The sequence below is a fragment of the Anguilla anguilla genome, chromosome 16, assembly GCF_013347855.1.
Source record: "Anguilla anguilla isolate fAngAng1 chromosome 16, fAngAng1.pri, whole genome shotgun sequence".
Lineage (NCBI taxonomy): Eukaryota > Metazoa > Chordata > Actinopteri > Anguilliformes > Anguillidae > Anguilla > Anguilla anguilla.
In genome coordinates, this window is record NC_049216.1 from 29,034,356 (window position 1) to 29,060,196 (window position 25,841).

At 45.1% G+C, this 25,841-nt stretch overlaps 4 protein-coding genes across 11 annotated transcripts in view; 2 read left to right on the top strand and 2 right to left on the bottom strand.

Annotated features, from left to right (window-relative positions):
* Window positions 1-8,433, top strand: part of gse1 (Gse1 coiled-coil protein) — a 285,225-nt gene extending 276,792 nt beyond the window's left edge. For all 7 annotated transcript variants that reach the window (XM_035395068.1, XM_035395073.1, XM_035395069.1 and 4 more), the window contains 8 exons: window positions 1,114-1,706; window positions 1,997-2,109; window positions 2,518-2,785; window positions 4,460-4,573; window positions 5,081-5,467; window positions 6,050-6,334; window positions 6,978-7,081; window positions 8,115-8,433. In XM_035395068.1, coding sequence (XP_035250959.1) covers window positions 1,114-1,706; window positions 1,997-2,109; window positions 2,518-2,785; window positions 4,460-4,573; window positions 5,081-5,467; window positions 6,050-6,334; window positions 6,978-7,081; window positions 8,115-8,252 — 2,002 coding nt within the window. In that variant the 3' untranslated portion in view covers window positions 8,253-8,433. The remainder of the gene's footprint in view (window positions 1-1,113; window positions 1,707-1,996; window positions 2,110-2,517; window positions 2,786-4,459; window positions 4,574-5,080; window positions 5,468-6,049; window positions 6,335-6,977; window positions 7,082-8,114) is intronic.
* Window positions 8,434-12,267: 3,834 nt separating this feature from the next.
* gins2 (GINS complex subunit 2) lies at window positions 12,268-15,268 on the bottom strand. Its single transcript, XM_035396003.1, has 5 exons — window positions 15,069-15,268; window positions 14,548-14,662; window positions 13,788-13,887; window positions 13,473-13,599; window positions 12,268-12,819 (listed from the first exon to the last, which is right to left on the bottom strand). The coding sequence occupies exons 1-5, from the start codon at window positions 15,156-15,158 to the stop codon at window positions 12,691-12,693; spliced, it is 561 nt and encodes a 186-aa protein (XP_035251894.1). The 5' UTR covers window positions 15,159-15,268; the 3' UTR covers window positions 12,268-12,690.
* Window positions 15,269-16,420: 1,152 nt separating this feature from the next.
* emc8 (ER membrane protein complex subunit 8) lies at window positions 16,421-19,457 on the bottom strand. Its single transcript, XM_035396002.1, has 5 exons — window positions 18,733-19,457; window positions 18,453-18,529; window positions 18,301-18,370; window positions 18,120-18,214; window positions 16,421-17,339 (listed from the first exon to the last, which is right to left on the bottom strand). Exons 1-5 carry the CDS (start codon window positions 18,943-18,945, stop codon window positions 17,180-17,182), a joined length of 615 nt encoding a protein of 204 aa, XP_035251893.1. The 5' UTR covers window positions 18,946-19,457; the 3' UTR covers window positions 16,421-17,179.
* A 694-nt stretch (window positions 19,458-20,151) lies between these two features.
* On the top strand, window positions 20,152-24,775 carry LOC118215326. 2 transcript variants are annotated; one of them, XM_035396004.1, is made up of 5 exons: window positions 20,152-20,245; window positions 21,101-21,177; window positions 21,567-21,731; window positions 23,108-23,239; window positions 24,436-24,775. In XM_035396004.1, the coding sequence occupies exons 2-5, from the start codon at window positions 21,102-21,104 to the stop codon at window positions 24,570-24,572; spliced, it is 510 nt and encodes a 169-aa protein (XP_035251895.1). In that variant the 5' UTR covers window positions 20,152-20,245; window position 21,101; the 3' UTR covers window positions 24,573-24,775. The 2 variants fall into 2 exon arrangements, with proteins under 2 accessions (XP_035251895.1, XP_035251896.1); XM_035396005.1 differs by lacking the exon at window positions 20,152-20,245 and adding an exon at window positions 20,419-20,443.
* Window positions 24,776-25,841: the final 1,066 nt, after the last annotated feature.

A 25,841-nucleotide genomic window follows, 5' to 3' on the forward strand; every position in this document is an offset into this window, starting at 1 on the left:
TGTGTGAAGAGCAGTCGGCCTCTCGTAGCGCCTTCTGGAGTCTTGGAGAGCCGCACTCTCGTGTGTCGCTCAAGTCGGCTGTGATCTTGTCAGAATGTAACAGACGCGGCCCTCGTATCGTTTTTCCGCTCGCTGCACCGCTCAGTCGGAGCTCCGGCTGCCGCTCTTATCGTCCTTCTGAAGCCGCCTTCCTTCCTTTTCGGAAGGATTGGCTTGCCGAAGAAAGTCGCAGAGAAGCGAGGAGCTGATTGCGTGTGTGTGTTCGACGTGACAGCCCTGCCCTATTTCGAGCGTGTGCGGTTTGTGTTTGGGGTCGGGTGGGGGGGGGGGGGGAGAGGCCTGGGTGGGGACAGGCCTGATTATTATTTTTCGTTAAAGCAGAATGTGGATTTAAACAGGAGCAGACTGGGCCAGCCAGACAATGACTAATTCTCCATTGATCCTCAGCACCTTGTATAATTCCAGCTTTTCCCCCTTGTTTTTTTCCCCGGTAATATCTGCTTTTGGCCTGGCCTCTGTGGCGTTATTAAGGTCAATCCTAATTAATACTATAATACCAGGCTTGCGCCGCGGCTGTGAAGTAGGCGCACCTCCCGCCTGTAATCCTGATTGATAATTATATTGTTCCCCGGCGCTGTGTGGAGGGGCTGCGTTTAGCAGATAGGCTGAGAGCTAGCAGGCCAGAGAGCTCCGATTATCATAATCTGCTCTGGTGGCGGATGGCGGTTTAATTAACCTGTTTAGTCGAATTAACCACCGCTCGGCCCGTGCTGTCTGTCAGCCAGCCAGGAGCCACGGCCCGTCAGTCACATTTAAACTGGCTCTTTGTCCCAGACCTGTTAATGAACTTTCTCAAGCCCGTTTAAGGGGAAGCCCTCCAAAATTCACGAGACTTCATTTCAAAGGTGAGCCTGCTCCAGGGGCTAGCCAGCGCTATGCAAATCCCCGCCGCTGCTGGGTGTCCTGCTTCGGCTGAGATAAGCCTGTTTCAGCTCCATTTCTGAACGTGGGGGGGTTTTTTTTGCTCGTTTTTTTCCCATAATGCATTGTGGCACCTGCGTTGTTATGCTCCTCTCTGACTCAACTGCTTGCCTGCTTCTTGTTGTTGTTCAGGCTGATTTCGAACCACCACGAATCGGGCGGCCGGGACATCCTGCCGCACCTGGGAGCCCCGCCCCCTCTCATCTCGCCCAAGCCCCAGCACCGGGACCACCTCCCGCCGCCGCCCACCACGCTGTGGAACCCCGCCTCCCTCATCGACACCGCGTCCGATTCGCGGCGCGGCCACGAGCCGCCGGGCCCCGCCCACTTCGACCTGAGCCGGGCAGGCCTGGCCCTGGGCAAGCCCGAGCGCCACTTTGCCCCCGACAAGCTGGAGGAGGGGGGCAAGAGGAAGGAGGGCCCCGAAAAGTACCCCTCCCTCAGGCCCTCCGGCTTCCTGGAGCCCAGCACTTTCCTGGCCGAGCTGGAGAAGTCCACGCAGTCCATTCTCAGCCAGCAGAGGGCGTCGCTGTCCCTGCCCAGCCAGTACGGAGACCTGGGCGGCGCACCCCACAAGGTCAGCCTGCCCTACAGGGGCCTGGCGGGCCCCGTGCGAGGGGGCCCCGACCCCGCCCTGGTTTACGACGAGTTCCTGCAGCAGCACCGGCGGCTGGTCAGCAAGCTGGACCTGGAGGAGAAGAGGAGGAGGGAGGCGCGGGAGAAAGGTGGGACAGCGTCTCAGATCGACCCTCCTCCTGCACGTCCACCTTTACTAATCACTAATCCAACACCCTGGCATTGTTTTATATTACATCTATATGAGATTGTTTTATACTACATCTATATGAGATTGTTTTATACTACATCTATATGAGTTGTAACATTTTTGACCCCTGTCAGATTTAGCCGTATACGTCTAAGCCTAAGATAAGCCCTGTAGCTAGCTGCAGCAGGCTGCTAGCATGCAGGCCGTTCCTCCTGGTAAACGTGTGGCTCTGTGTGCGTCTCCGCGCAGGCTACTACTACGACCTGGACGACTCGTACGACGAGAGCGACGAGGAGGAGGTGCGGGCCCACCTGCGGCGCGTGGCCGAGCAGCCCCCCCTCAAGCTGGACGACTCCTCGGAGGTACGGGACGGGACCCGCCAATCGCACCAAAACCACCTCTCCTTTACCCCACTCCCCTGTCCTCCTGTGCTCCACCCAGTGAAACTTCCCCCATAGCAACAGGGAAGGCCCAGGGACCAAATGCAGGCATTTCTCATTGGCTTTTCCCAATGGTTAGAATATATGAAGGCATCATTCATATTAATGTTTTCTAAAGAGTTTAGTATATATGAAGCCTGTATTCGCTTTACTGTTTTCCCTATAGTTAGAATATATGAAGGCTCCATTCATTTTACTGTGTCCTCAATAGCTGGTGTATATGAAGCCTGTATTCCTTTGGCATTTCTCTGCACTGGTTTTGCTGTGTGGGTTCCCCTGTCGTGGGGGCAGTATTCTGAGTCTGAATGTCCTCTCGCCATCGCCTTGCAGAAGGTGGACTTCCTGCGCACGTTCGGACTGACCACCCGCGCCCAGCGGGACGAGCTGCTGCAGCAGAAGAGGAGGAAGAGGAGGAGGATGCTGAGGGAGCGCAGCCCCTCCCCCCCGGCCGTGCAGAGCAAGCGGCAGACCCCGCCCCCGCCGCCGCTCAGCACCCGCTACACGGCGGAGCAGATGAACAGCGCCCCCGAGCTGGAGGACAAGAAGCGCTTCCTCACCATGTTCAGCCTGTCCCACGTGGACATCCAGCAGAGGAAGGGTGAGAGGCGCGCGCGTGTGTGTGTGTGTGTGTGTGTGTGTGTGTGTGTGTGTGTGTGTGTGTGTGTGTGTGTGTGTGTGTGTGTGTGTGTGTGTGTGTGGGTGCGTGCGTGCGTGCGTGCGTGCGTGCGTGCGTGCGTGCGTGCGTGCGTGCGTGTGTGTGCGTGAGTATGTGTGTGTGTGTGTGTGTGTGTGTGTGTGTGCGTGCGTGCGTGCATGTGTGTCTGTGCGTGTGCGTGTGCGCGTGCGCGTGTGTGTGTATGTGCGCACGTGTGTGTGTTTTGCGCACGTGTGTGTGTGTGTGTGTGTGTGTTCAAAAAAGGACCACAATGGAAATAAGCTATTAGCTTTATTGTGTCTATCCTTGATAGTTTTTTTTTTTAATAATGTGTATGAGAAGCTTGCTTCAGATGCATGTTTTTTTCTTTTTTTAAATTATTGAATAAAATCAATCAATCAATGGAGGTGTGAGCAGCTACTGAGGAGCACTACCAGCTCTGTCACGTTGGTCAAATTCAGCCCTGGACCAATAAAACCTTGGGGGGTGGGGCTTGCGATGCGCTTACACCACTCCCACCTGGGTCACCCGCAGAACCAGAACCCTCACTGCCTGTCCTCTGAGGCGGAGCGAGAGCACCCAAATACTGTGTGTTTCAGGAACGCACGAGAAGATCTGGGTCGTGTCCGTATTGGCTGATATTGACTGATAAGCTTTGAATAGGCTTATTCGTATTGCCTGATGCTAGAATTATGGCCAATGTGACGTTCCCATATCCTGCCACAACATGCATCAGAGAGCTGATGTACCACTGATGCTGTAAACTAATTAAGAATGCCATATTCAATTCGATTTTTCAGTAGTATTATCCAAACTCACTAACAAAGCTACACAGACTGACAGGCTCTCTAGACTCATGCTCTCTCCCCACCAATAAGCAATATTACAAATATTTGGTTATACAAATAAAATTAGTCACATTTTTCCTTCATAAGATTTCTGTGCTCTTCTAGTTCTTCCGTGAATTGTGGTGCCTGCCTGGGTTAGGAGCAGCCTGATCCCCTCCGCTGCTCCTCTCTGCTCCTCCAATCAGGACAATTTACCGTTCGCTTCCCTGAGGCACTGAGTTGCCCTTACAGGAGGAGGGGCCTCCTGCGTTTTTAGGAGCGCCCTCCGGCTCGCCGGAGTTAGATTTCAGGGTTACTGGCTGCAGGGCCTCAGAGATCAGATCAGATCAGATTCTTAGATCCGGGAGTTTCTTAGATCCAGGAGCTCTTTATTTGGCTTTGCTCACACTTTGTGTGAATCTGAGACTCCTCTCAGTGGCGCAGGCGTAAGATCGCCGTTCAGCAGCCGGCCAGGCCGTCGTGACTGAGATCGAGCGCGTTCTCCGAAACACTGAGGAGGCCGTCACTTGAAATGGGCCCCAGCGGCCGTTCGTCCCGAGCTCTGTGCCGAAATGAGCCGGTGTTCTCCCTCCCTCTCTCAGTTCGGTTAAATTCAGAATGCTTTATTGGCATGACATATTTCAGTGCGTGTTGCCAAAGCTTCATAAAACACAGTGCAATGAGTATAAACTATAGTGCAATGTCATGAATTATAAAAACTGTTTTAAAATTCTCTCTCCCTCTCTCTCTCTTTCTCTCTCTCCCTCCCTCCCTCTCTCTCTCTCTGTAGACAATGAGAAAGTGGTAGAGCTGCTGCAGGCGATCAAACAGAAGAGTGTGACTCTGGACTCCATCAGACACGCCCCTCAGCCCCTCTGTAAGAGTCCCTCTGCCCCGCTCTCTGGTAAGAGCCCACAGAGGAACTACACTGCTGTGATGCACTTACACACGCGCACGCACACACACACACACACACGCACACACACACACACACACACATAGCTGGTGTGTCAGACACACTTACTGGTGTGTCAATTGCACTTTCACACACACACACACACACACACACACACACACAGGGCTTGCTTGTCAAGCGCACTCACATGCACAAGGCTTGCATGTCAAACACACACACACACACACACACACACACAGGGCTGGTGTGTCAAACACACTCGCTCGCACACACATACAAAATGATTGTGTGTCAAAGGCACTTGCAGACACACACGCACACACAAAGCTCATGTCAAACGCACTCTCACACACACCAGCAGAGGCTCATGGTTAGCAGTCCCGTCACGCGCCTGGCGTGCGGCTGTCTCTGCTGTGTGAGGGGCAGATGTTTGGGGGAGATGTGACGCGCCCGTGCGTTCCGAGCCGCGGTGTGATTGGCGTGCCGCTGTCTCAGCAGACCCCGCCCCGGGGCCCGCGTGCGTCGACTCGGACCGGCCGCCCGCCGCCCGGCCGCCCAGCCCCGCCCCCTCCGAGCCCCCGCGGCCCGCCGAGCCGTCGGCCCGCCCGGAGCAGCCCGCGCCCCCCCCCGCCGAAACGCAGAGACCAAAGGACCCCCCGCTGGCCCCGTTCCCCGAGAAGGCCCGGCCGAGCGAGGGTCACCCCGCCAAGAGGAGCCCCAGCCTGCTGAACAGCATGCGGCCCCCGCCCACCCCGAAGGACGGCCCCCACAGCCTCAACGGCAAGACCAAGCCCTGGGAGAGCTTCACCGCGGAGGAGTTCGCCCAGCAGTTCCACGAGTCTGTGCTGCAGTCCACCCAGAAGGCCCTGCAGAAGCACAAAGGTACGTCTCTCTCTCTCTCTCTCACTCTCTTTATCTGTCTGTCTCCATTCCTCTCTTCTTTCTATTTCTCTCTGTCTCCTCTCTCTCTCTCTCTCTCTCTCTCTCTTTCTTTATCTGTCTGTCTCTATTCCTCTCTTCTTTCTATTTCTCTCTCTCTCTCTCTCTGTTCCTCTCTTCTCTCTATTTCTCTGTCTCCTCTCTCCTCTCTCTCTCTTTATTTGTCTGTCTCTGTTCCTCTCTTCTTTCTATTTCTCTGTCTCCTCTCTCTCTCTCTTTCTTTATCTGTCTGTCTTTATTCCTCTCTTCTTTCTATTTCTCTCTCCTCTCTCTTTCTCTTTGTCCCTTTCTATTTCTCTGCCTATTTCTCTTTCTCAGTCTTTATGAATCTCTCTCTGTCTCTGTTCCTATCTTATCTCTATTTCTCTCTATGTCTCCTCTCTCTTTCTCTCTTCTCTTTCTCCTCTCTCCCCCTCCCTCCGTCCATCTCCTTATTCAGTGCTCCGTGGTACAGATATGTGCACCGTTAATGCCTCTCCCTCTCTTCTTCCCCATCTCCCTCCCTCTTCCTCTCTCCTCCGGCAGGCGTTACCACGGGGATGACGGAGCCCAATCACAAGCTGGACTCCTCGGTGCACTACAACATTCCGGAGCTGCAGGGGCCGGCCAGCAGACCCGCCCAGCCCAACGGGCAGCACTGCCCCCCGCCGGCCCACCGAGACCCCCACCGGGACCCCCCCGGGGCCCGCCACGAGCTGTCGGCCGAGGAGGACTCCGACGAGGAGGACGAGGACGAGGAAGACGAGGCTCCCGCTCCCAGGTGGCGCGGGATCGAAGGCGTCTTCGAGGCCTATCAGGAGTACATGGACGGTGAGTCGGAGCGGCAGGGAGGCATCGGAGCCTCCGGAGAGAGAGAGAGAGCAAGGGCGAGCGAGGGGAGAAATCACCCCCCCCTCACCTCGCCTTCTGTTGTTCAGCCGTGACTGCGAGGGCTGTCAGACACAGGAAGAGCAGTCCTGTCCTGCTCCCACACGAGGAGAGGGATGTTATTCGTTCCCTGAGGGCAGCACACACACACTCTTTTCTTGTATGCATTAATTATCCCATATGGCCGGTCTGAAAAAGTGTAATTTCGCCATCCTGTCACCAGAGGACACTGTTCTGCCTCTGCAAAAGACATTTCTATGAAATGGAATTTAGATTTTTCATGGTTGCTCTTAGACAGTCTAAAGAGGCTGACTTGGCTAAGTAAATTTGGCTCATTATGCTTTGAAGACTGAAAACCAAGAGGTGCCAAGGTTTCATATCTGTACATTTAATGAGTACATTTGCCCAGGTGGGTGTGTGATTATAAGTGCGTTTATAGGTGCGTGCGTTTAGAAGTGCGGGCGTGCGTGCGTGTGAGGCTGGGAGTGCACTGATGCTCATGAGCACAGAAGCCATTTCACTGGCTAACAGTCTGCTGTTCCTGTCCTCCCCTTCTCCTCCCCTCTCCTCTCTTCTCCTACCCCAGAGCAAAGCATAGAGCGTCAGGTGCTGCAGAGCCAGTGCAGGAGACTGGAGGCGCATCACTTCAACCTGAGCCTGACCGCCGAGCAGCTTTCTCACAACATGGGGGTGAGTCTCTATCACAGCATGGGGATGAGTCTCTCTCACAGTGTGGGGGTGAGTCTTTAGCATAGCATGGGGATGAGTCTCTCTCACAGTGTGGGGGTGAGTCTCTAGCACAGCATGGGGATGAGTCTCTCTCACAGTGTGGGGGTGAGTCTCTAGCACAGCATGGGGATGAGTCTCTCTCACAGTGTGGGGGTGAGTCTCTAGCACAGCATGGAGATTAGTCTCTCTCACAGTGTGGGGGTGAGTCTCTATCACAGCATGGGGATGAGTCTCTAGCACAGCATGGGAATGAGTCTCTAGCACAGCATGGGGATGAGTCTCTCACAGTGTGGGGGTGAGTCTCTAGCACAGCATGGAGATTAGTCTCTCTCACAGTGTGGGGGTGAGTCTCTATCACAGCATGGGAATGAGTCTCTAGCACAGCATGGGAATGAGTCTCTCTCACAGTGTGGGGGTGAGTCTCTAGCACAGCATGGGGATGAGTCTCTCTCACAGTGTGAGGGTGAGTCTCTAGAACAGCATGGGGATGAGTCTCTCACAGTGTGGGGGTGAGTCTCTAGCACAGCATGGGGATGAGTCTCTCACAGTGTGGGGGTGAGTCTCTAGCACAGCATGGGGATGAGTCTCTCTCACAGTGTGGGGGTGAGTCTCTAGCACAGCATGGAGATTAGTCTCTCTCACAGCGTGGGGATGAGTCTCTAGCACAGCATGGGGATGAGTCTCTCTCACAGTGTGGGGGTGAGTCTCTAGCACAGCATGGGGATGAGTCTCTATCACAGCATGGGGGTGAGTCCCTAAGCTGCGTCACCCTGGTTTTCCCTGCGCAGAGCTCCTGACTGCGCTGCGCTCTACCCGTGAGTTGGCCGGGGCTCGGTGGCGCGGGGCGCGGGGCGCGGGGTGCGGCGCCATCGATCGCTCCCGATCCCGCTCGGCGCTGTTAGAGAGCGGCGGTGATTAACTGCGGCGTTTTGGAGGCTGTCGGCCTGATTTATCTCTCGTTTATTTTCCTTCTCCTCCCCTCTCCGCTCGACAGGAGCTGATGGCCCAGAAGCAGAAGCTGGCGTCGGAGCGGGAGAAGCTGCAGGCCGAGCTGGACCACTTCCGAAAGTGCCTCGCTCTGCCCCAGCTGCACTGGTCGCGCGGCTACTTCAAGGGCTACCCCCCGAGGTGACGTCCCTGAAGCACCGCCCTGCCCCGCCCCCCAGCCCAAGCCCCGCCCCCAACGTAGCAGACAGAGTCTATTTTGTTACCTGGCTTATTTAAGAAAAGGACAAAAAAAATATGTTTGGAGACGAGGACGGAAGGAAGCTGCAGCCAGCCCAGGATGTGCCATGGGTGGGGCGGGTCGTTAGGGTGGGGGGGGGCGGGGGGGCGGGCGGGCACAGGACTGCGTGGGCAGCACACGCTCTTGGCCCCCGAGCTCGTGGACGATTCCTGCCACGCCAAACCAGCCACCCCCCCCCCCCACCCACCCTCGTCTGAACCGCCGCAAGCTTCGGCCACAGAAGCGGTTCGATTCCACGCGAAGACGACCCTAAATTTGGGACGAGGAGCATCGCGTTGTGACAGCCTCTGGCCCAGTGCCAGCAGCAGATGTTTCCGGTCCAGTGCTTCTGCGCAGCTGGTGCGGGCGGCTCTCTCTGACCCATTGCTGCCCTCTCGCTCAAACGGGCTTTCAACTGGAAATGCACTTAAAAAAAGGAAGAAAAAAAACAAAAAAAAAACAATAAGAACTACCTTGAGGTACTGTGTCACAAGAAACTTTTTTTTTTTTTTTTAAATTAGGGAAGAACTTACAAATGCACATTTTGGAAAGATTAAAGGAAATGTTTTATTAAAAAAAAAGATAGAAATTTTGAAAATGAAATTTAAAAAGGTGCTTCAGCCTTGTAATGTATATAATATTAAAAAAGAATTTTGTATGTTTTTATTACTTTAATCATTGTTATTAAAAAAAAGCCTGCCATTTTTAATATGTTAATGCTTTTGGCAAAAAAAATCCCTTGCTTTTAGTGTTTGTACTGCTGCTGGTCAGGATTTAAACAAAAAGTTTTGAAATGTTTAAAGAAAAAAAAAAAGAAACGGAAAAAAAAATAGATTGCTTTCAACTGGTGCATGAGCTCCTTCCTTCTGTGCTGTGGTTGCACCAGTCTGAGATTCCACAGAGAAACCGGCATCGACAGCCTTCACTCCCCCCTCACGCGTCTGTGAAGGACTCCAAAACGAGAAGCCAGGCCCAGGCTCCAGCTCTCCACTGCCCACTGTGAAGAAAACACCACCCTCTCCGTGCCCAGACTCTCCATCCGGGCTGCGATTGGCCGTGCTCCCCACCAATCACCAGTCTCGAGTGCAGAACCCATGTTATTTCTTTGTTCTAACTGTAATGGTCACTTCTCTTGTGTGTCGGTGTAACGAGTCTACGTCATGGAGAAAAAACCGAATTGTACAGCGTGCGTGGTCGCTATCAAAAGAATATTTGGGATGTGTGGGATGCCTTGAACGCTTTAGTTTGTATTGAGCGATGAGCAGTAGATAGCCGTGCATTTCATGTCCACTTTGCAGAGTTGACATTGGGACTTCAAAGGGAAGCATTTGTCACATGAACTTAACATTGAAAGGAATAGAGTCAGAATGGTTTGCAGTAAGCGCTGGGCTGCTGCTTTGCTTCACTAAGGCCTGGCTGGTGATATTATTATGTGCCCTGACGTGGGGGAGACCAGCTTACGAGGAAAGCTTACTTCTCTCTCCCAGGGTGGGTACACAGATCCGCACTGTAACTGATCAGCGTGGAAGGCTACAGCGGCTGTGCCTATCGAGACAATCCCTCCGATCCTAGAGGGCAAGCTCTGTGAAACACCTTTAAAAAGAAGTCCAGATTCTGGCATTCTGCTCTCTGAACTCCAGGGCTGGAACCGTGAAGGGGGGGGCGGCGTTCTCTCCCTTCCCACACTTCACCGGCAGCTACGAGGAGGGCAGGGACGGGCTGGTCTGTGGTTCCACTGCCTTAAAGGGCACAGCTTGCATTTTAATGCTCTAAACTGACACAGAGAGCTTAATCACCACCCCACACCCCACCCCCACACACGCTCTCACACACATCAGATGTCCCGCGGACTGTAACTGTCAGCAGGCCCCTCCGCTTCTCTCCACCATTTTGTGCCAAAATTATCCACAGTTTGAATCCAGCCCAGTGACAGTAATTTGCCACAATTTTTTTTAAACCATTTTTTTTCCCTTTCCTTTTTTAGTTGGGAGTATACAGGCTGATAAACACAAGCATAGGGGAGAGGGTAGTGTGAAAATGTAAGAAAATCACATTTAAAATGTTCCCCTGAAATCCTGAAATCCGTTTTTATGGGTTATGTCCTCTCCTTTTGAAACCAAGTCTGCGCTTTTCTGCCAATAATAGTCTTACAATTGGAAGGCCATGCAGTTCACAATTTCCCCACTGGGGGGCACTCTGACCAAATATACTGTATATGTTCTTAGGAGTGGTTATTTGCCAAGCTTTTTATCCTAATTTTACTCTCACGACTAATTTGAAACATGAAACTGAGATAAACCAACAAAGTTATTTTGGAAATTATTTGCCCTCTAATATAAAGCTCCTTTGAAAACTAGCATTAAGTGCTGTGTTCTAGACAGTTGGTGTTCTAGACTATAATAGTAGATTCATTTTGAGACTATTTATTTAGAAAATATATTTTTTATACTTTGAAAGCAATGTTTTGCATAAGCCACTAAATTTATTAGTCACTCAAAATAATTTTTTTCTATCCAAATTTATCTGGATGGAAATAAGGCCAACGAACCTTATTACATGCGAACAGAATTTAATTAAGCAGATCATTTCACTCTTCCATAGACAGGGCAGGCGCCACAAAGGGGTCTATGTGCCACATTTACCTGTCGAACAATTTCACATCACATGCTTCCATCAACAGACAACTTGTACCATGAGTGTTTGACATGTGAGATTACTTCAACGTCAGTTAGTTAGCTGCCATTTCGGTCTTCATTTTGAATTTATTCAATTGCGAGTTTTCTTGAAAACGGCCAAGTCCTTTCCTGTAAAAATGTCAGCCTTTTTTTGTTTTTGTTTTGTTTTTCTGGCCCACATTGCTGTGCTGTGTAATGTCTGTAATACATTCTGCTTTGTAAGAACCACTGTGAACACAAATGGAAAATCATGCAATGCCTTTTACAATCCTGTCAGATTTTTGAACGGAGCGTTCGGTATTTAGCGAGGTGGAAGACCGATCCTTATTAATATTGTTCCGGTTGAACAGAACCGGTCGCTTTCTGTTGTACAACACGCGAAAGATCAGCGAAGCGCGCGGACGTGTCAGTCCAGAGGCAGTACAGTGTTTATATGTCCAGCGCTTTGATGACTGATTTTAACATTTTTTTGAAGGCATCGTTTCAGCACCCCCACCCCCCCATCCCCCATACCAGCTTATGTACTAGAGGAAGAAATGCTACCACCCCCCCACCCCCCAACACACACACAAAAACACCTGTCCCCTTATTCAATGGAGGATGTTTAGACGCTGTGAAATCATGTTTTTAATTGTACTTGTTTGAATTAATTGTAATGTAATATATTCTTTGTTGAATGTAGTAATTAGGTATTTATGAATATATTGCTGTAATTTCAGACAAAAAAGAAAATAAAATATGGCAAAATGTAAATGTTTCTTGAGATCTATAACATATTTATTTTAACCAAACTTTATAGGTGTCTGTATACTCTATTCCAGTGTTTCTCAACCCTGGTCCTGGGGACCCACTGCCCTGCATGTTTTAGATGTTTCCCTGCTCCAACACACCCGATTCAAATGAATGGGTCGTCGTCAAGCTCTGCAGAAGCCTGATAATGACCCCTTCATTTGAATCAGGCGTGTTGGAGCAGGGAGACATCTAAAACATGCAGGGCAGTGGGTCCCCAGGACCAGGGTTGAGAAACACTGCTGTATAGATATGTAATTCAGTGTAGTTTCTTTCTGTAAAAACACAGAAAAATACATACAGCACTTTTACCATCTCAAGTCAGACATTCTGGCACAACCCATAATTAATATGATTCCACTGAATTCAGAATTAAGACATTGACTGAGTATACACTGGTCTAGTGTTGCGCTTAAAACTCTGATCACCCTAATTGATTAAATTACTCAGATAACAGCTTGTTTACAGAACTGTTTATTGCCCTTTCAACCCCTGCCACGTACCTAAAACTATTTTGCTCGAAGCAATGTACACAAACCTGCCCATTACGAAACTGCATGACTTCCACCCCGTGCACCAAGCAGGCAGCAGCTGCGCAGCCACGGTATGTTCACACCTCTTCCCAAACTGCTTCGGTACCCACACACACACACACACACACACACACACACACACACACACACACACACTCAAGCCAGGCCCGCAGCACTGGCAGACGACTTCACGGGACACAGCACATCTGGCCGCCAGTCAGAACGCAATGTGTTGAGGTCCTCCCCAGCCTTTTAAGTGCCTATATTTTTTTGCTGAACTGATAAGGTTTGTGGATGTGGTGTCCTGGGGGACATGCGGCCATGTTAATTATGGGATGCGTGCTGCAATCAGTAGTCCTGGGACCTGGTGGCACTTGAGCCCGGCTGCATGTTGCTTCGCAGTTTGTACATGCAGTTCAGAGAGTCCAACAGGAACATGCGGGTAGTGTTGATCTCCATGAGGGTTAGGTTATCCAGCTATAAAGAGAAGGGAGAGAATTTTTATTACCAGCACTAAGAGGAAAAACCATAAAAACATAGCCTTTATGAATGATTCAGAATGTTGGGTTATGGGCAAGAATTCAGCCTTCTTGCTCCTTAAGATTTGAAAAATGTTCCATGTTGTGCCCAGCTAGAACAAGCACCCTTTCTAAAAAGTAAAAGGCTGCAAATTTGAACACTTCTACACTTTGATTTTAGTATGTCAAAATGTGAGTTGCAGGCCAAGTTGTACTAGTAAAAAAAATATTCCGAAACAATAGAGAAGATCTGGGGCCTGAATCACAAAGCAGGATTACAACGTTAGCCGGATAACTGCAACTGAGTAAAACTCAGAACGCTCCCAAATCTGGAACATTGACTAAAGTAATAAGAGATTTTCCGGGTACAGCGATCCAGCCAACTCAGTCATCCTGCTTCATGATACAAGTGTTCAACTTTACCATTGTTTACGCACAAAAATAGTCATGTCAGGTGCTGTTGTTGCTGCTATTATTGTTGTTGTTGCTGCTGCTAAAGTTGTTGCTGTTGTTGTTGCTGTTGCTATTATTGTTTCTGCTACAGTTGTTGCTGTTGCTGTCTGAGGAGTGCGGTGTGCTGCTGCTGCCACCGCCGCCGAGCCCTTACTGCACCTTGGCGTGTGCTTCCTGCAGGCTGATGAAGCTGTCCGCAGACAGACGCAGTTTGGCTACCCGGGTGTCCCATATGTCCTTCACAAGAGTCCTGATCTCATCCGCTTTGGGGATGTTGTCAGAAGCACTGCCAAACAAAGAGGTCAATTAGCCTAGCCTAAACGACTCACACCTTCAACTGACCAGTTTTAAACTATTTTCATAGGAGGCTCTACGGAATCTATACAATATGGACTGTTATTAACTGTGTTGTCATTCCAGGTTAAAGATAATACATTAAAAAGGCATCATCAGAGGTTATATTATACTACTCACTGGTTAAGCAGTAATTTTGTAAGCTCCATGTAGTAAGGACTTGGTATAGGGGCAAAGGTCTCCTCCTTCCTCTCTTGGTCTCTGATTTGCTCAAGTTTTACTGCAAATTGGAAAACATAGCATACAGTCACACTTATCAGGGGTTGCCAAATTGCGGTTTGGGACTGCTGTTGGCCATTTGGAAGGAGTCTGTATTTCATAAGTTACATTTTAACCAATGATAACACACCATGTTTACACAACCTTGGTGATATTTCAATCTCTAACACAGTTATGTATTTAAATGGCAATAAGTAATTAATGGAGGTCCTATAAAGACCTGCAATATAATCACATCACATCTTCTATGTAATTGCCTATTAAACAGCTAGTGCTGGGGTGTCTAATCTTCAAATAAGGTTGGTGTGGATGCAGGTGTTTGTTTTAGACCAGCACTACGACACTTTATTGAACCAACTAATGTTTGTCTTCAATCAAGACCTTGATTAGTAGATTCAGGTGTCTTAATGCTGGACTAAAACAAAAAACCAGCCCATTCTGGGTAAGACTGCACACCTCTGAGCATTGTGGCCTGCAGTGACTCTTGGATAAAGGTGTCATGAGTTACTTTCATCGATGTGGGTTCCTTTGCCAAAGGATAGTCATTTCAGGGGGCCTCGAATGGGGAACACTTACTTGCCTCAAATAAATTATCCAACTCATCTTTGTATCTAAATAACGTTACATTAGCGAGTACCTGATAATATATTAACAAGCTTACCGACATCCATCCAGTCTGGGGGCACGATTCTGCATTTCTGTCTCTGCTTCAGATTGAGGGCCAGCCATACCGGCACGTCAACAGGCAAGCCAGGGTTGAAAGGACCAAGGTCTCCCTAAACAGACAAAAGCTTTTTAAATTAGGATCATGCATCGAGCAAGCTCACAAGATGACTGGCAACCTGGTAAGTAAGCGTCAGAACTGCTAAATAGCGTTAGTTATTTCGAATTCATGGCTGGAATGTAGAAAAGCTGTCCACATACATTAAAAAAACACGTTTCGACAAGCAGCTACTAACTACTGTACACTATACAACGGCAATGAAAACACAAAGACAGTTCAGACAGATTGTTAGCTATCGTTGACATAGCCTACAACTAACATTGGCTTGCTAACTAAGCAAGTAGTCAGACAGACAGCTAGCTATCAGGCTATGACACGGAATTTAAATTTTGGTAGCAATCAGAGTTTATTTAGCTTATAAAATTAGCCAGTCGTATACGTGTGATTTGTCTACTCACCCCGATCAAGTAAATTTTGTCCAGACTGAAGTTCGGTATAATCGTCACTGTCTCCTTTTCCGAAAGAAATTCCACCTCCGACGGATCCATTAAAACATCTATCCAAAACAGAAAAATATTCCAATAACAATACAAGAAGTACACAACAGATTACTCCCGCGAATAATTTCTGGCGCGCTCAACGGGATTGAAAAGAGCAGCTTTGATTGGCTTATGTGGAACACGTGACAATATATCTCGTATAGGTGACCAATCATTGTTGAAAATTAAACCACGGGTTCCGGGAAACAAAACATTGTTCCTGCTGTTACAAAGTTGTACTGCATTCATCCTGTTATCTTGTAGTTTTTGTACAAATCTAAATTGTATTTTAATTGTTGTTGACAAATTAACGAGTTGACAGACTTAGTTGATCACATTTAGATTTTATTTACATTACACTACAATCAATTAGCAGACGCTCTTATCCAGAGCGACTTGCACAACTTATAAAACAAAAGTAATACGATTTGGTAGACGTTTCGTTTGTCTTCAATACAGACTGCGAAAGAGTATTGAATATAGACTTGTGGTTGTATGACCAGCTTGGTGAGCCTACTTTTTCTGTGGACAGATAAATCTGCACATATTTGTGTTGTCTGGCAGCGCAACAGACGCTTTCAAATGAATTACAGGGTGTAATTTTCTGGTTTTCTGGCAGTGTTCTGTAAAGACATGATCTTTTTTAAATAGTCTATGGATAATGCACAGTTCAGCAATACATGACAAACACTGTTTGGTAACCCGGAAGTAATAGCAGGTAGCCGTCTCAGAGGTAATATAAGTATTGGGCCCCCTGGTGGTGCAAAGTCTAATACATTTCCATGTAACACTAATCTTTTAATATAACGTGAAATGAGTAAACCCGAAAGTGGAGTACAAGATATTTTATTCCCAAAATGTAAACGTAATATTTACAGATACAAAACGTATTTGCCTCATTCGTTTTTGTAAACGTGAATATTCCGTTGTGGCGGTAATCGTTACTTGAATTTGAATGGTTTCATTAGGGACCCATCTGATATCGTCTTCAGACTCAGCCTTAATTCTCCAATTCAATAATCATCCACTAACGGTCAGGCTGAAACTGAGTTAACTTCCACCATGCGCTGAATTGCGTAGTCCAACATTAATTTTTAAAGCTAGCAATACTTGTATATTCACACTTCCAAAATATACAAGAAAAACACGACTCCCAAACAAGTGTAACCTGCATATTAAAAGACACTGGTGGCCAACCAATTTACTTGGATTACCTGAATAATCTATGGTCCATTTTCAGCGATTTAGTCAGCAATATTCATACAAAGTAATTATGTCAGCAAAAATGTTTATTTTTGGATTAAATATAGTTTTATTTTCTTAATAAAAATGGCAATCTCCTGCCAATACATTGAAAACTAATTGGTTATACAATTTTTAAACACAATCTAAACCAAAAACAATCAATTTAATGCAAATTATTTTAATTAGCTGCTGAAAGGGCTTCATTAGGCAATGAAAAGCAATTGAAAGCATAATCTCTTTTAAACACATCGGGTACCAATAAGTTCATACACCAAATTAGTCAGGAAAGCATCATTGATATAAACATTAAGACTTAAAATATGGCAAGTCAAATGAATGCATCGCTCAACATTTTTTGCAACAATCAAGTAAAACCTCTGAAAGATAATTTAACACTAATCTTTTTTTGTAAGGCTACATTAGTTCTGTAAAAAAAAAATTAAGCATAGAGCCAAGTTATCAGGTCTCTCGCTCCATCTCCCTAGAATTGGTTTCTGAAATATTTCCTGCTTATACATTTGCCATCTATAAGCATATGTACAAACACTTGCCTGAAAACATTTTGTGCGGGTTGCTTTAACTTTGACATTGGAGTTCTGCTGACCAGTAGACCATCAATGGTACTCTAACATTATCTAGCCGCAACTCCTTTGCCCTTTCAAAAAATGACAAAGCCTGAGCACGGACAGCTTTTCCTCTGAAAACAAGTCAATGGAGACAGACAACAGTGATTTGAGCCCCATTTTGGCAGAAATGGCTTTGAAGTGTAGCATTGCTCCAGGCTCTTAGCACAGGTGCAGTACGGACTTGTTGATTTCCGGATTTGTCCAGTCGTTCCTCAGATCATCAAGGTGGTTGTCAAAGTCTATCAGGTTCTCATAGGACCTGCTCTCCAAGAGTGCTGCTGTGATCTTCTGTGCTTCTAACCAGTCCTCACAACAGTCTCTGTAAAGTATAGTATGCACGTTAGTACTGACAACAACCTAAAGGTCACACGACATGTAACCTTTGACTGTCCCAGAAAAAAAATATACATACTAAATATATACATACTGACATACTGTATTTGCATGCTACCATTAAGTTTGGGTCCTTTAAGTTATAAAATGAACAACCATTTTTCACAAAGTAGTGAAAGGGGCTAATTTGGGTTTGGGACATAACTTGCTGTATATTTTATACTTTCCATTGACTGACATGGACACCACTCAAACACAAAAAAACCTAAAATCTTTCAATTCCATACCTGAACATGTGACAGGCCACAAATTAACAGGAGAAATTTATTTTCTGATTAAATGGGCTGTGGGCTCAAAGTCTACAAACCACTGAAACCAAAATTTGCTATCAACTGAAGAAAAATAAAGGTGGCTGCACTTCTGGATTACACTCAAAAAGAAATGTGGCCTGATAGAACAGCCCTTTACCGTGATGAAACAATCTGACTCCAGGGCACAAGTAGGCCCATGTACATGGGTTAAAGGCAAGATTTAAGCCAACTCATAGCCCCCAATCTGGCCTCGGAAGCCATAGAAACGATGGGGCACAGTTTGTAACCAGCTCTTATGAATTCTTCAGTGTAAAAGAGGCTGTTGGGCACTAGAATTTTAAACATGTCTAAATGTTCAACACAAAGATGGGACTGAATCTGGATTTTTTTTAATTCAATGTCAAAATGAAGTGGCATTCTTAAAAAATGTTTGCACATAACTAAAGAAATCTTACACAGTTGTGTCCCGGCATTTCCACTTGTTTTCATGATGTTCGAAGATGGCAAGTATGGGTTCACAGCACTCCATGGTAAATCTGCTGTTGTCCACCTGAGGAATAGGCAAATTTTGGTTTAAGTGTTTTGAATATTCATCAGAAAGCAATTTTTTTTTAAAACAACTGGCTGCTGGATTACCATAATCAGGGCTGCTTCACTGAAGTTTTCTGAAATCCTTGCAGCTACTTTTTCAGCAACCTGGTTTGGTCTGTGAAGGTTTAGATAACATGTGACTATGGTGCACAAAATGCATGTAGCCAAAAGACAGAAATGTTGCTTACCGAACCTACCTGACATCCTTTGTACGCTCATTGGCCTGATAATACCCCGCAATCACATACCGGTTTTCCTTACACCAGGTGTCAATCTGCGGAGGAAGTGGAGGCATTGGAGCATGTTGTTAGTTTAGCTCTTGCACATTAGCTGATATGATGCAATGGATGCTAGGTAACAACTTAAGGTTTAAAAGATATAAACGTTAGTTAGGCAGATTAAGTCAAAACAATTATTAATCAATCAACTCAATAGACTGTTCGGAGATGCCTCGAAACGGCTCTCGTAGCATCTCACCACTGTTAGCGCCACCTCCAGCATTGGTGCCAAGGCAAGGGTTCCATGAAATAATGGGACACAGTCCACGCATAGTACAGGTGTGGAGTGTCCGTCCCTCTTTTTTTCTTTCTGCTTTTCAGCAACTAGTAGTCCATTTACAGCGCAGTTCGGGTATTTGGCAGCATGCAACAACATTTTGCAATAAGCCTGAGTGGTCAACTTTACAGTCATTGTTATTGCTGAGTCGGCAATCTTGCTAGTTAACAAGTTGAATTATCTACAATAACTAACAGCTAGCCATCATACTACCAGACTAGCAGCTTTCGCGGCCATCGTTAGCTAGCTTACAGTGTTTCCAAAAGTGTATAGGTAAGAGGTAGCAAGTAGCAACCAGTCTAAAGTAATAGCGCGTCGTAGCTTGTTTGTTAGCTAGCTTGTTACAGATGTAGCTTACATGCGCACGATTTGAACGATTAAATGATCCTCGCTTTAAACGGTGACGATTAACTTCCGCAGCAATGTCTAAACGTGAAAAACGGCGATTTCACTCCTTTGTAAATGTCCCTGATCTGGCTAAATGTAAAGACCATGTAGTGTACATTCCACCATCTTTGCCTGAATGCATGCCCCAAACGCCATTTTGGCTCAAATACGGTTCCTTATATAGCGATTTATGCGGACGAGAGCCGAGCCAATATGGCTGCCCATTAACTGGGTTTCAGACAGGTATTCGAGGTAAACTGTTGTTTGCCAAGTTAGTTAATTTCATTTGTATTATTATTTAAATTAGAGCATATCGTTGAATGACACTATGTCAAAAAGGAACGGTAAAGAAAAATATTTTGTTCGCATGTGTGACCAGATGACCTTCGTGTCTGCATGAAGTTCCTATTTCCCAGAATTCCTCATTATTTCCGCATAGATGTATAAGTATTAGAATGGCGATTATGTCGAACGGTCGTTTTCGCAGTAGCAGTGATGAAAAAATAATGATGATAAAAAGTAAACATAAAAAAGTAAACAGCAAGTACATATGTACAGATAAAGTAATATTTAGCGATTAGATGAAAGCATGCACTTCTAAGGTAATGTTATCAAAAAAACACCTCAGTCAAAATACTTAGCTAGATCCTTAAATGACTATTTCCTTTTTCTTTTCTTCTTTTTTTTATTTTTACAAATGGCATGTAACATAATGTCATAGGCTAGTTTTAAATACATGAGCAAAATAAATAGAACCCATGAACAAAGTAAATATCACAATAGCAGGACATTAAAACAATACACAAAGGTCCTGTACCTAAGAAAATGTAGTTGGTTGGTTAAGTTTTAAAAGCATGATCTCATTAATGACCCTATTATGATCACGTTTATACTGAGGTGCACAAATGGAGCGATGTTGCCTTGAATGACCCCGATGTTCTTGTACCCTCAATGTGAAGTATAATCTAGCCATTCGAACTCTATGTTCATGAAGGCGCTGTCTCTGTCGTCATTACTTCCTTTACGCTTTCCTGAGCGGCGGCGAGAGGTGAGGAAGTGTGCGGCACCGGGTGATATTTTTTTTAATTTAAATGAGATATTGCGGTGCATGGTTTAAGTTTATAGTTAATCTGTTTCTGTGGAACTACCAAATGTGAATTTTTAGTTTCGTGTTTATCGTACAAAATACGCAGACATCTCCTTACGCAACCTATTGCTGAGAGTGACATTGAGAGGAGCAAAATGGGTATGCTGATGCGGGCCTTATATTAGTAGGCCTTATTTCTTGGGGCTGTTGAGCCGCTTAAAATGGTCTTTTATTTCGTTTTGTTTGTACGTTTTAATATGTTGTTTTCAACTCATAATAATAATATTTAAGAACCGCGCAATGAAACGTATATTTTAGCACAGTCCAAATGACCTTGTTGGTTAGACAAAGTTTGCTGGCATTAGCTAGCTAGCTAGCTATTTTGATGATCTGGTGGTAGCTAGCGTAACATTAGCCAGCTAGGTAGCAAACCACCCAAAACAACAGTAGTATTTAACCTACATAATTAGTTAGTTAGCAGCATCCCTGGTTCGATAATTTTAGCTAACGTTAGGTAGATCGTGCAAAAGGGGCAAACATTGCACGAAACGTTGTTTTCGACCAAGTCAGTACATTATAGCCTGTGCATACTGGGTTGATTTCTAAACGTTGTAATCAGAGCCGGCTAGCTAGATAGAAAACGTCGCTGTAGTTAGCTAAGGTCATGACTTGATGTGATATTAATCGTGTGTTGTGAGACTTGCTTATTTTGTGAGGGTAAAAAGCAGCTGGAATTCGTTGGAATGCTCTGCCAGATGTCAGACAAATGGCTTAACTAACGTTGAGTACTGAATTAACTTTACATCTTTACTCCAGAATGTTGGCAACTAAAGCTTTTCGAGTTCTTGGAAAACGGGCCATCTCAACCTCCGTTTGCCTTCGAGGTGGACATGGTAAGTGTCATCTCCAGTTAAGATCATTATTATCCCTTTATTATTATGCCGGTACACATACATATTTTTCTTTTATACTCGCTCTGTTCCTTGTTATTGGCCTCATCGAATGATTAGTTTGTCTAGCTTTTCTTGCCGTTTAATCAAGGTCAACACTGTGAACATTGTCAACATACTGGTATGTGTTTGTGATGACTGTTTGATGACTTTGTGTATATACTAGCAACTTGCGCAGCTTAGGGCCATTGAAATCCAATGGTGATATTTCACTGCAGTGAATGCTTAAACTCACTAGTTATACTGGGATCTCATTACCCTCAAATAATATTGTGTGTATATATTTTTCTGTACTTCATTTAATTCCATACCGCTCTGATTTTATTCTTCAGGGGTTGCCAAGGTGGAGGGCTATACTCTCCCAACATATTTTGATCGACCAGAGAATCCCCTCCCTGATATCAAGTTTGTGCAGAACCTAAACCCGGAGCAGCAATCCCTTAAAGAGAAGGAAAAGGGTTCTTGGGCAACCCTCTCCAACGAGGAGAAGATTGCGTGTATGTATGATTATGAGTGTGGGCAGTATGGTCTAATGGTCCATCACAATAATTTTAATCCGGGTGGGGGCAACAAAATGTGATCTGTTCCATGAGTTAATACCGTTATCTATTCATAATTATTGAAATTGGCTGAATATTTTACTCAATCTTATTTTCTACAGCTGTAGATTGTGCATGGCTCTTGATGAAAATGTTTTATTGTGGTCCAGTGCAGGAATTAGAAAGTGTTGGTGTGTACAGCGGCTTAGAAAACTAAGATAGAATCATTGGTTGGAATGAAAACCAACGTACCCACTGGCCCTGTAAGAGTGGAGTTGTGCACCCCTACAGAACCTTGGACTGATGAAACCATGTAAAGTCTATATCAAGATATATTTTTACAGTTTTCTTAAATTGTGCTTGTATTGTCGATTAGTCCGTCATACCACCATGTGAAATCATGGAGCAGCTTAGCTAAACTAGTAAAACAGATGAGCAATATCATGTCAGGATACTGTATGGTATTTGAAACTGTTTTGTTGTGAATACTAATTCTACCTGCATGTAAGCTGTAAGCTTTAAATATTGCTTTAGTATGCATTTCCTTTGGCTCAGACTGTTTTTATATATTCATTTGCAATAAAACTTAGTTATGTTATGCTGATGTAAAGAGTCAGAAGCATTCACCCAAGGTGAGATTTGAACCTGTGCCTCTTACTCCCACAAAGGCTCCAAAGATGAGCCCTTTACCAGTCAGGTAAAGGCTAAATTTCCCCTAGCTAAGGGCAACGTTGTTATTTTGAACCTGAGGGTTGCGTAGCAAGAGCGCTGTCATGGTAACCTGCTAGAGGGCATTAGCTATACTCACTGTGCTTACTAGCCGAGCTAAGCCCATTACACAGATATTTCTCTACTTGAGCGCAGCAGTCTCAGGGTGCATGCGTTGTAAGGAATATTTTCAACAGAAAATAATATTAGATGAGTAATAATAGTAATAATCAAATAAATGCCATATGCCTGCCATTGTAAAGCTGGGGGGAAAACTGTATGGGCCAACTGTACAACATGCAAGCAAACTGAAATAATGCAATGGAATTCTGGAACGTGATCTTCCCACCAACATATTGATTGTAAGCGATATTTACAGTAAGCCCATCCTTATGACCGTAAAGAACACAGCCAGGCAGCTGAACCGTGAGTGAGAATCCAGCATCCTTCCTGTATGTTCAACTTGGACCAATATCCCATTTCATATTTGCTATGGAAATATGAAATGGGATATGAACACTGAAAGCATCTGTCCCAGATCAGCATTGTTGTTTCTGTGTACTGTTACCTGTTAAGTGAGAGGTTTAATTTTTTCAATACATTTTCTACCATTTTTCCATCAACAGTGTACCGCTTAAGCTTCAAGCAAAGCTTTGCTGAAATGACCAAGCCAACCGGCGAATGGAAGTCTGTGGTGGCCGGAATGCTTTTCCTTATTGGTTTCACCGGTTTTGTGGTTGCCTGGCAGAGGAAATACGGTAAGTTTGTCCTGATTCTTCAGAATAGGTACCATGCAGGCAAGCGTTTGGATCTCCAGCTGTTCATATTATAGTTTATGCTAATGAGTCCAGTTCTTTTTCTTGTTTATTTTGTTTTTTGCTAAAGAAAGTTTATCTATTAAATAAACAAATTGTTAAATTATATAAAATGCCCATAATCTATATAAGAGGCTCACATTCTAATGTTATAATTGGCTTCATCTCTGGGGTTAAAGGAATTTTCATTGGAATTGGGGCTTCATGAAGCAGTGAATTTGTTCATCAGTGGTACACTAATCTCAAATCAAGGCCCGTGTCTGTTGAGGAAACATGCTGTTGTTCGTTTTATTTTATAATAATCTGTAATGAAACACACCATTGAAATAGAAAGTCTCACAATCATAATAATTGCCCTGAAGTGGACATTGGATACGCAGCTTCTGAGAGTGGCTGGTGGAGACGAGGACAGATGTCTAGAGATGAATCTGTTTTGTAAAGCCCCAATACCAACGGGCATCATAATCTGGGGGGGAAACTGAATGAATGTGCTCAAATGTTACTTCAGTTTGCCGTTTTGTCTGCCCTGGTTGGTGAGAGAGGGTACAATATAGAGCTCAAAGCTTCCAGCTCGCCCTTGCCAAAAAATCCTTGTGTTACTGTAAAGGCGCAAAGAACGGAATGAACGATTTAAACTAGGCATGGGAACTGCAAGCTCGAGCTGGGAGCTGGGAGCTTGCACAACAGGCTTGCAAGTCACAGTAAAGGATTACTGAACCGTGAGTTTTCTGAACTAGTATTTGCTAGCTCTGTGCGTCGTCGCAGTACGCTAATACTTGCCAGCTTAGTTTTTGATTGGCCTCCAAGGATGAAGCAAATTCTACAGGGTAAAAAAATTGGAAGCACTGCTCTTGGAATTCAGATAATTCCAAATAATACTATGAACCCATGGAAAGCCGATCTAGGGACAAGCATTGGAAATTAGCATATGCTATAAATGCTGTGATACATTGCATTGGATATTGTTTAACAATAATCTACGTTTAAATGTATCTGTCCCTATCAAATAAACATAAAAATAAAAGAGTATGTCTAGGTGAACATGGATAAAATAGTCTTGGGAGCAAAGGAATAATGTGAGTAAAATGTGAAATCGCATACGTTTAACGTTTAAAAATGTTTTTTTTTTCCCACTGCAGTTTATGGTGATGTGCCCTACACATTCTCCCAGGAGTATAAGGAGATGGAGCTGCAAAGGATGCTGGATATGAGGATCAACCCTGTAGAGGGCTTTTCTAGCAACTGGGACTACGAGAACAAACAGTGGAAGAAATAGAGCAACCCGCAGGGCACAGAACACAAAGTACTTTCCAATAAGTCAGTCTGTATTCACTTATCAACCGTACCTCTTAAGCAATCTGGAAGACCACTTCCTCATAAGGCTATTGTACATTATTTAAAAGTAAATAAAAGATACAGTGTTAACCAAAACAGTGATTGCTACATTTTTTTTTAAATCATTAAAGACGAGTAGAAGGATTTGAAGCGTCTGACTGGTTTTCAATTTTTGTGCTCTGAAAATACTTTAAAATTTTTTAGGTGTGTAACTTGAGAATTTTTTAAAAATGTAAGGTTATTGTTAAATACCATTTGGGAGCAGATCTTAATTCTAGATTTGTATTACATTACATTTATTTGGCAGACGCTTTTATCCAAAGCGACATACAAAAAGTGCATTTCATGGTCATAGACAACTGCTAAACACAGGTTCAGTAAGGTACAATACTTATTTTGTACAGCTATTTCTAGCCAAGAACACAGTTTAGTTCACACAGTGAACACTATTCAGACCTAACCTCTGCAAAGCCAACTAGGCAGAAGAATAAGCTACAGTATTAGGACAAATACAAATTACCAAAAAGTGCTGGGATGGGGCAACATGTAACAAGTGTCATGAAAAGGGGGGGGGGGGGGGGGATTTAGGGTGAAATAAACAGCTTGGTGGTGGTTAGTCTAGGTATAGTTTGAAGAGATGAGTCTTCAGGCCACGGCGGAAGATGGGTAGTGAGGGGGAGGTTCGGAGAGGGACGGTATCATTCAGTTGTGGGTTTCCTTGAACTCCTAAGATATGGTTTAAATGGAATGCATCAAATTAGTTTTCCTAAAGTACTATTCTCATTGTAACTAACAAAACCGATATGCAGGCAAGGGGAAATTTGATGCCTTTTGACATTAACCTTATCCACCTTTTCGAAACGAAAGTGGTAGAACTCTGGCAATTTTCAGTAAAAATATCTTTTTGAAAAAGAAAATACGACAATCTTTCTCATCACACTACACCCATTAAATTTCCTTATGCAGCTTCATGAACTGTATAGAGGAGCTATATGACGTAAGCTATAAACATAGCCTACATGCTTCATTTCTGGGAAGCTAGATACATGGTCTGCATTGATACAAGCAAAATGCTGGGTTCATTAAGCCCTGAATTTACACCCGAAAGCCTGATAGACGTTTGTTTTCTTGCTAGCATGCTAATGGAACTGGTGAACGTAACTTGCAGCACTGCAGGAGTTAATTTTTTTTTACTCGCTTTTCGCTAGTT

Excerpts from the sequence above, each read along its gene's own strand:
- gins2 (XM_035396003.1), bottom strand. The coding sequence starts at position 15,158 with ATGGATCCGTCGGAGGTGGAATTTCTTTCGGAAAAGGAGACAGTGACG. Across the intron at positions 13,600-13,787 it reads ACAAAATTACTGCTTAACCA|TGCTTCTGACAACATCCCCA; the intron begins GTGAGTAGTATA and ends TTTGTTTGGCAG. Across the intron at positions 12,820-13,472 it reads TGCAGGAAGCACACGCCAAG|CTGGATAACCTAACCCTCAT; the intron begins GTGCAGTAAGGG and ends TTCTCTTTATAG.
- emc8 (XM_035396002.1), bottom strand. The coding sequence starts at position 18,945 with ATGACTGTAAAGTTGACCACTCAGGCTTATTGCAAAATGTTGTTGCAT. Across the intron at positions 18,530-18,732 it reads TGGAGGTGGCGCTAACAGTG|ATTGACACCTGGTGTAAGGA; the intron begins GTGAGATGCTAC and ends CTTCCTCCGCAG. Across the intron at positions 18,215-18,300 it reads GTGAAGCAGCCCTGATTATG|GTGGACAACAGCAGATTTAC; the intron begins GTAATCCAGCAG and ends CCTATTCCTCAG.
- LOC118215326 (XM_035396004.1), top strand. The coding sequence starts at position 21,102 with ATGTTGGCAACTAAAGCTTTTCGAGTTCTTGGAAAACGGGCCATCTCA. Across the intron at positions 21,732-23,107 it reads CAACGAGGAGAAGATTGCGT|TGTACCGCTTAAGCTTCAAG; the intron begins GTATGTATGATT and ends TTCCATCAACAG. Across the intron at positions 23,240-24,435 it reads TGCCTGGCAGAGGAAATACG|TTTATGGTGATGTGCCCTAC; the intron begins GTAAGTTTGTCC and ends TTCCCACTGCAG.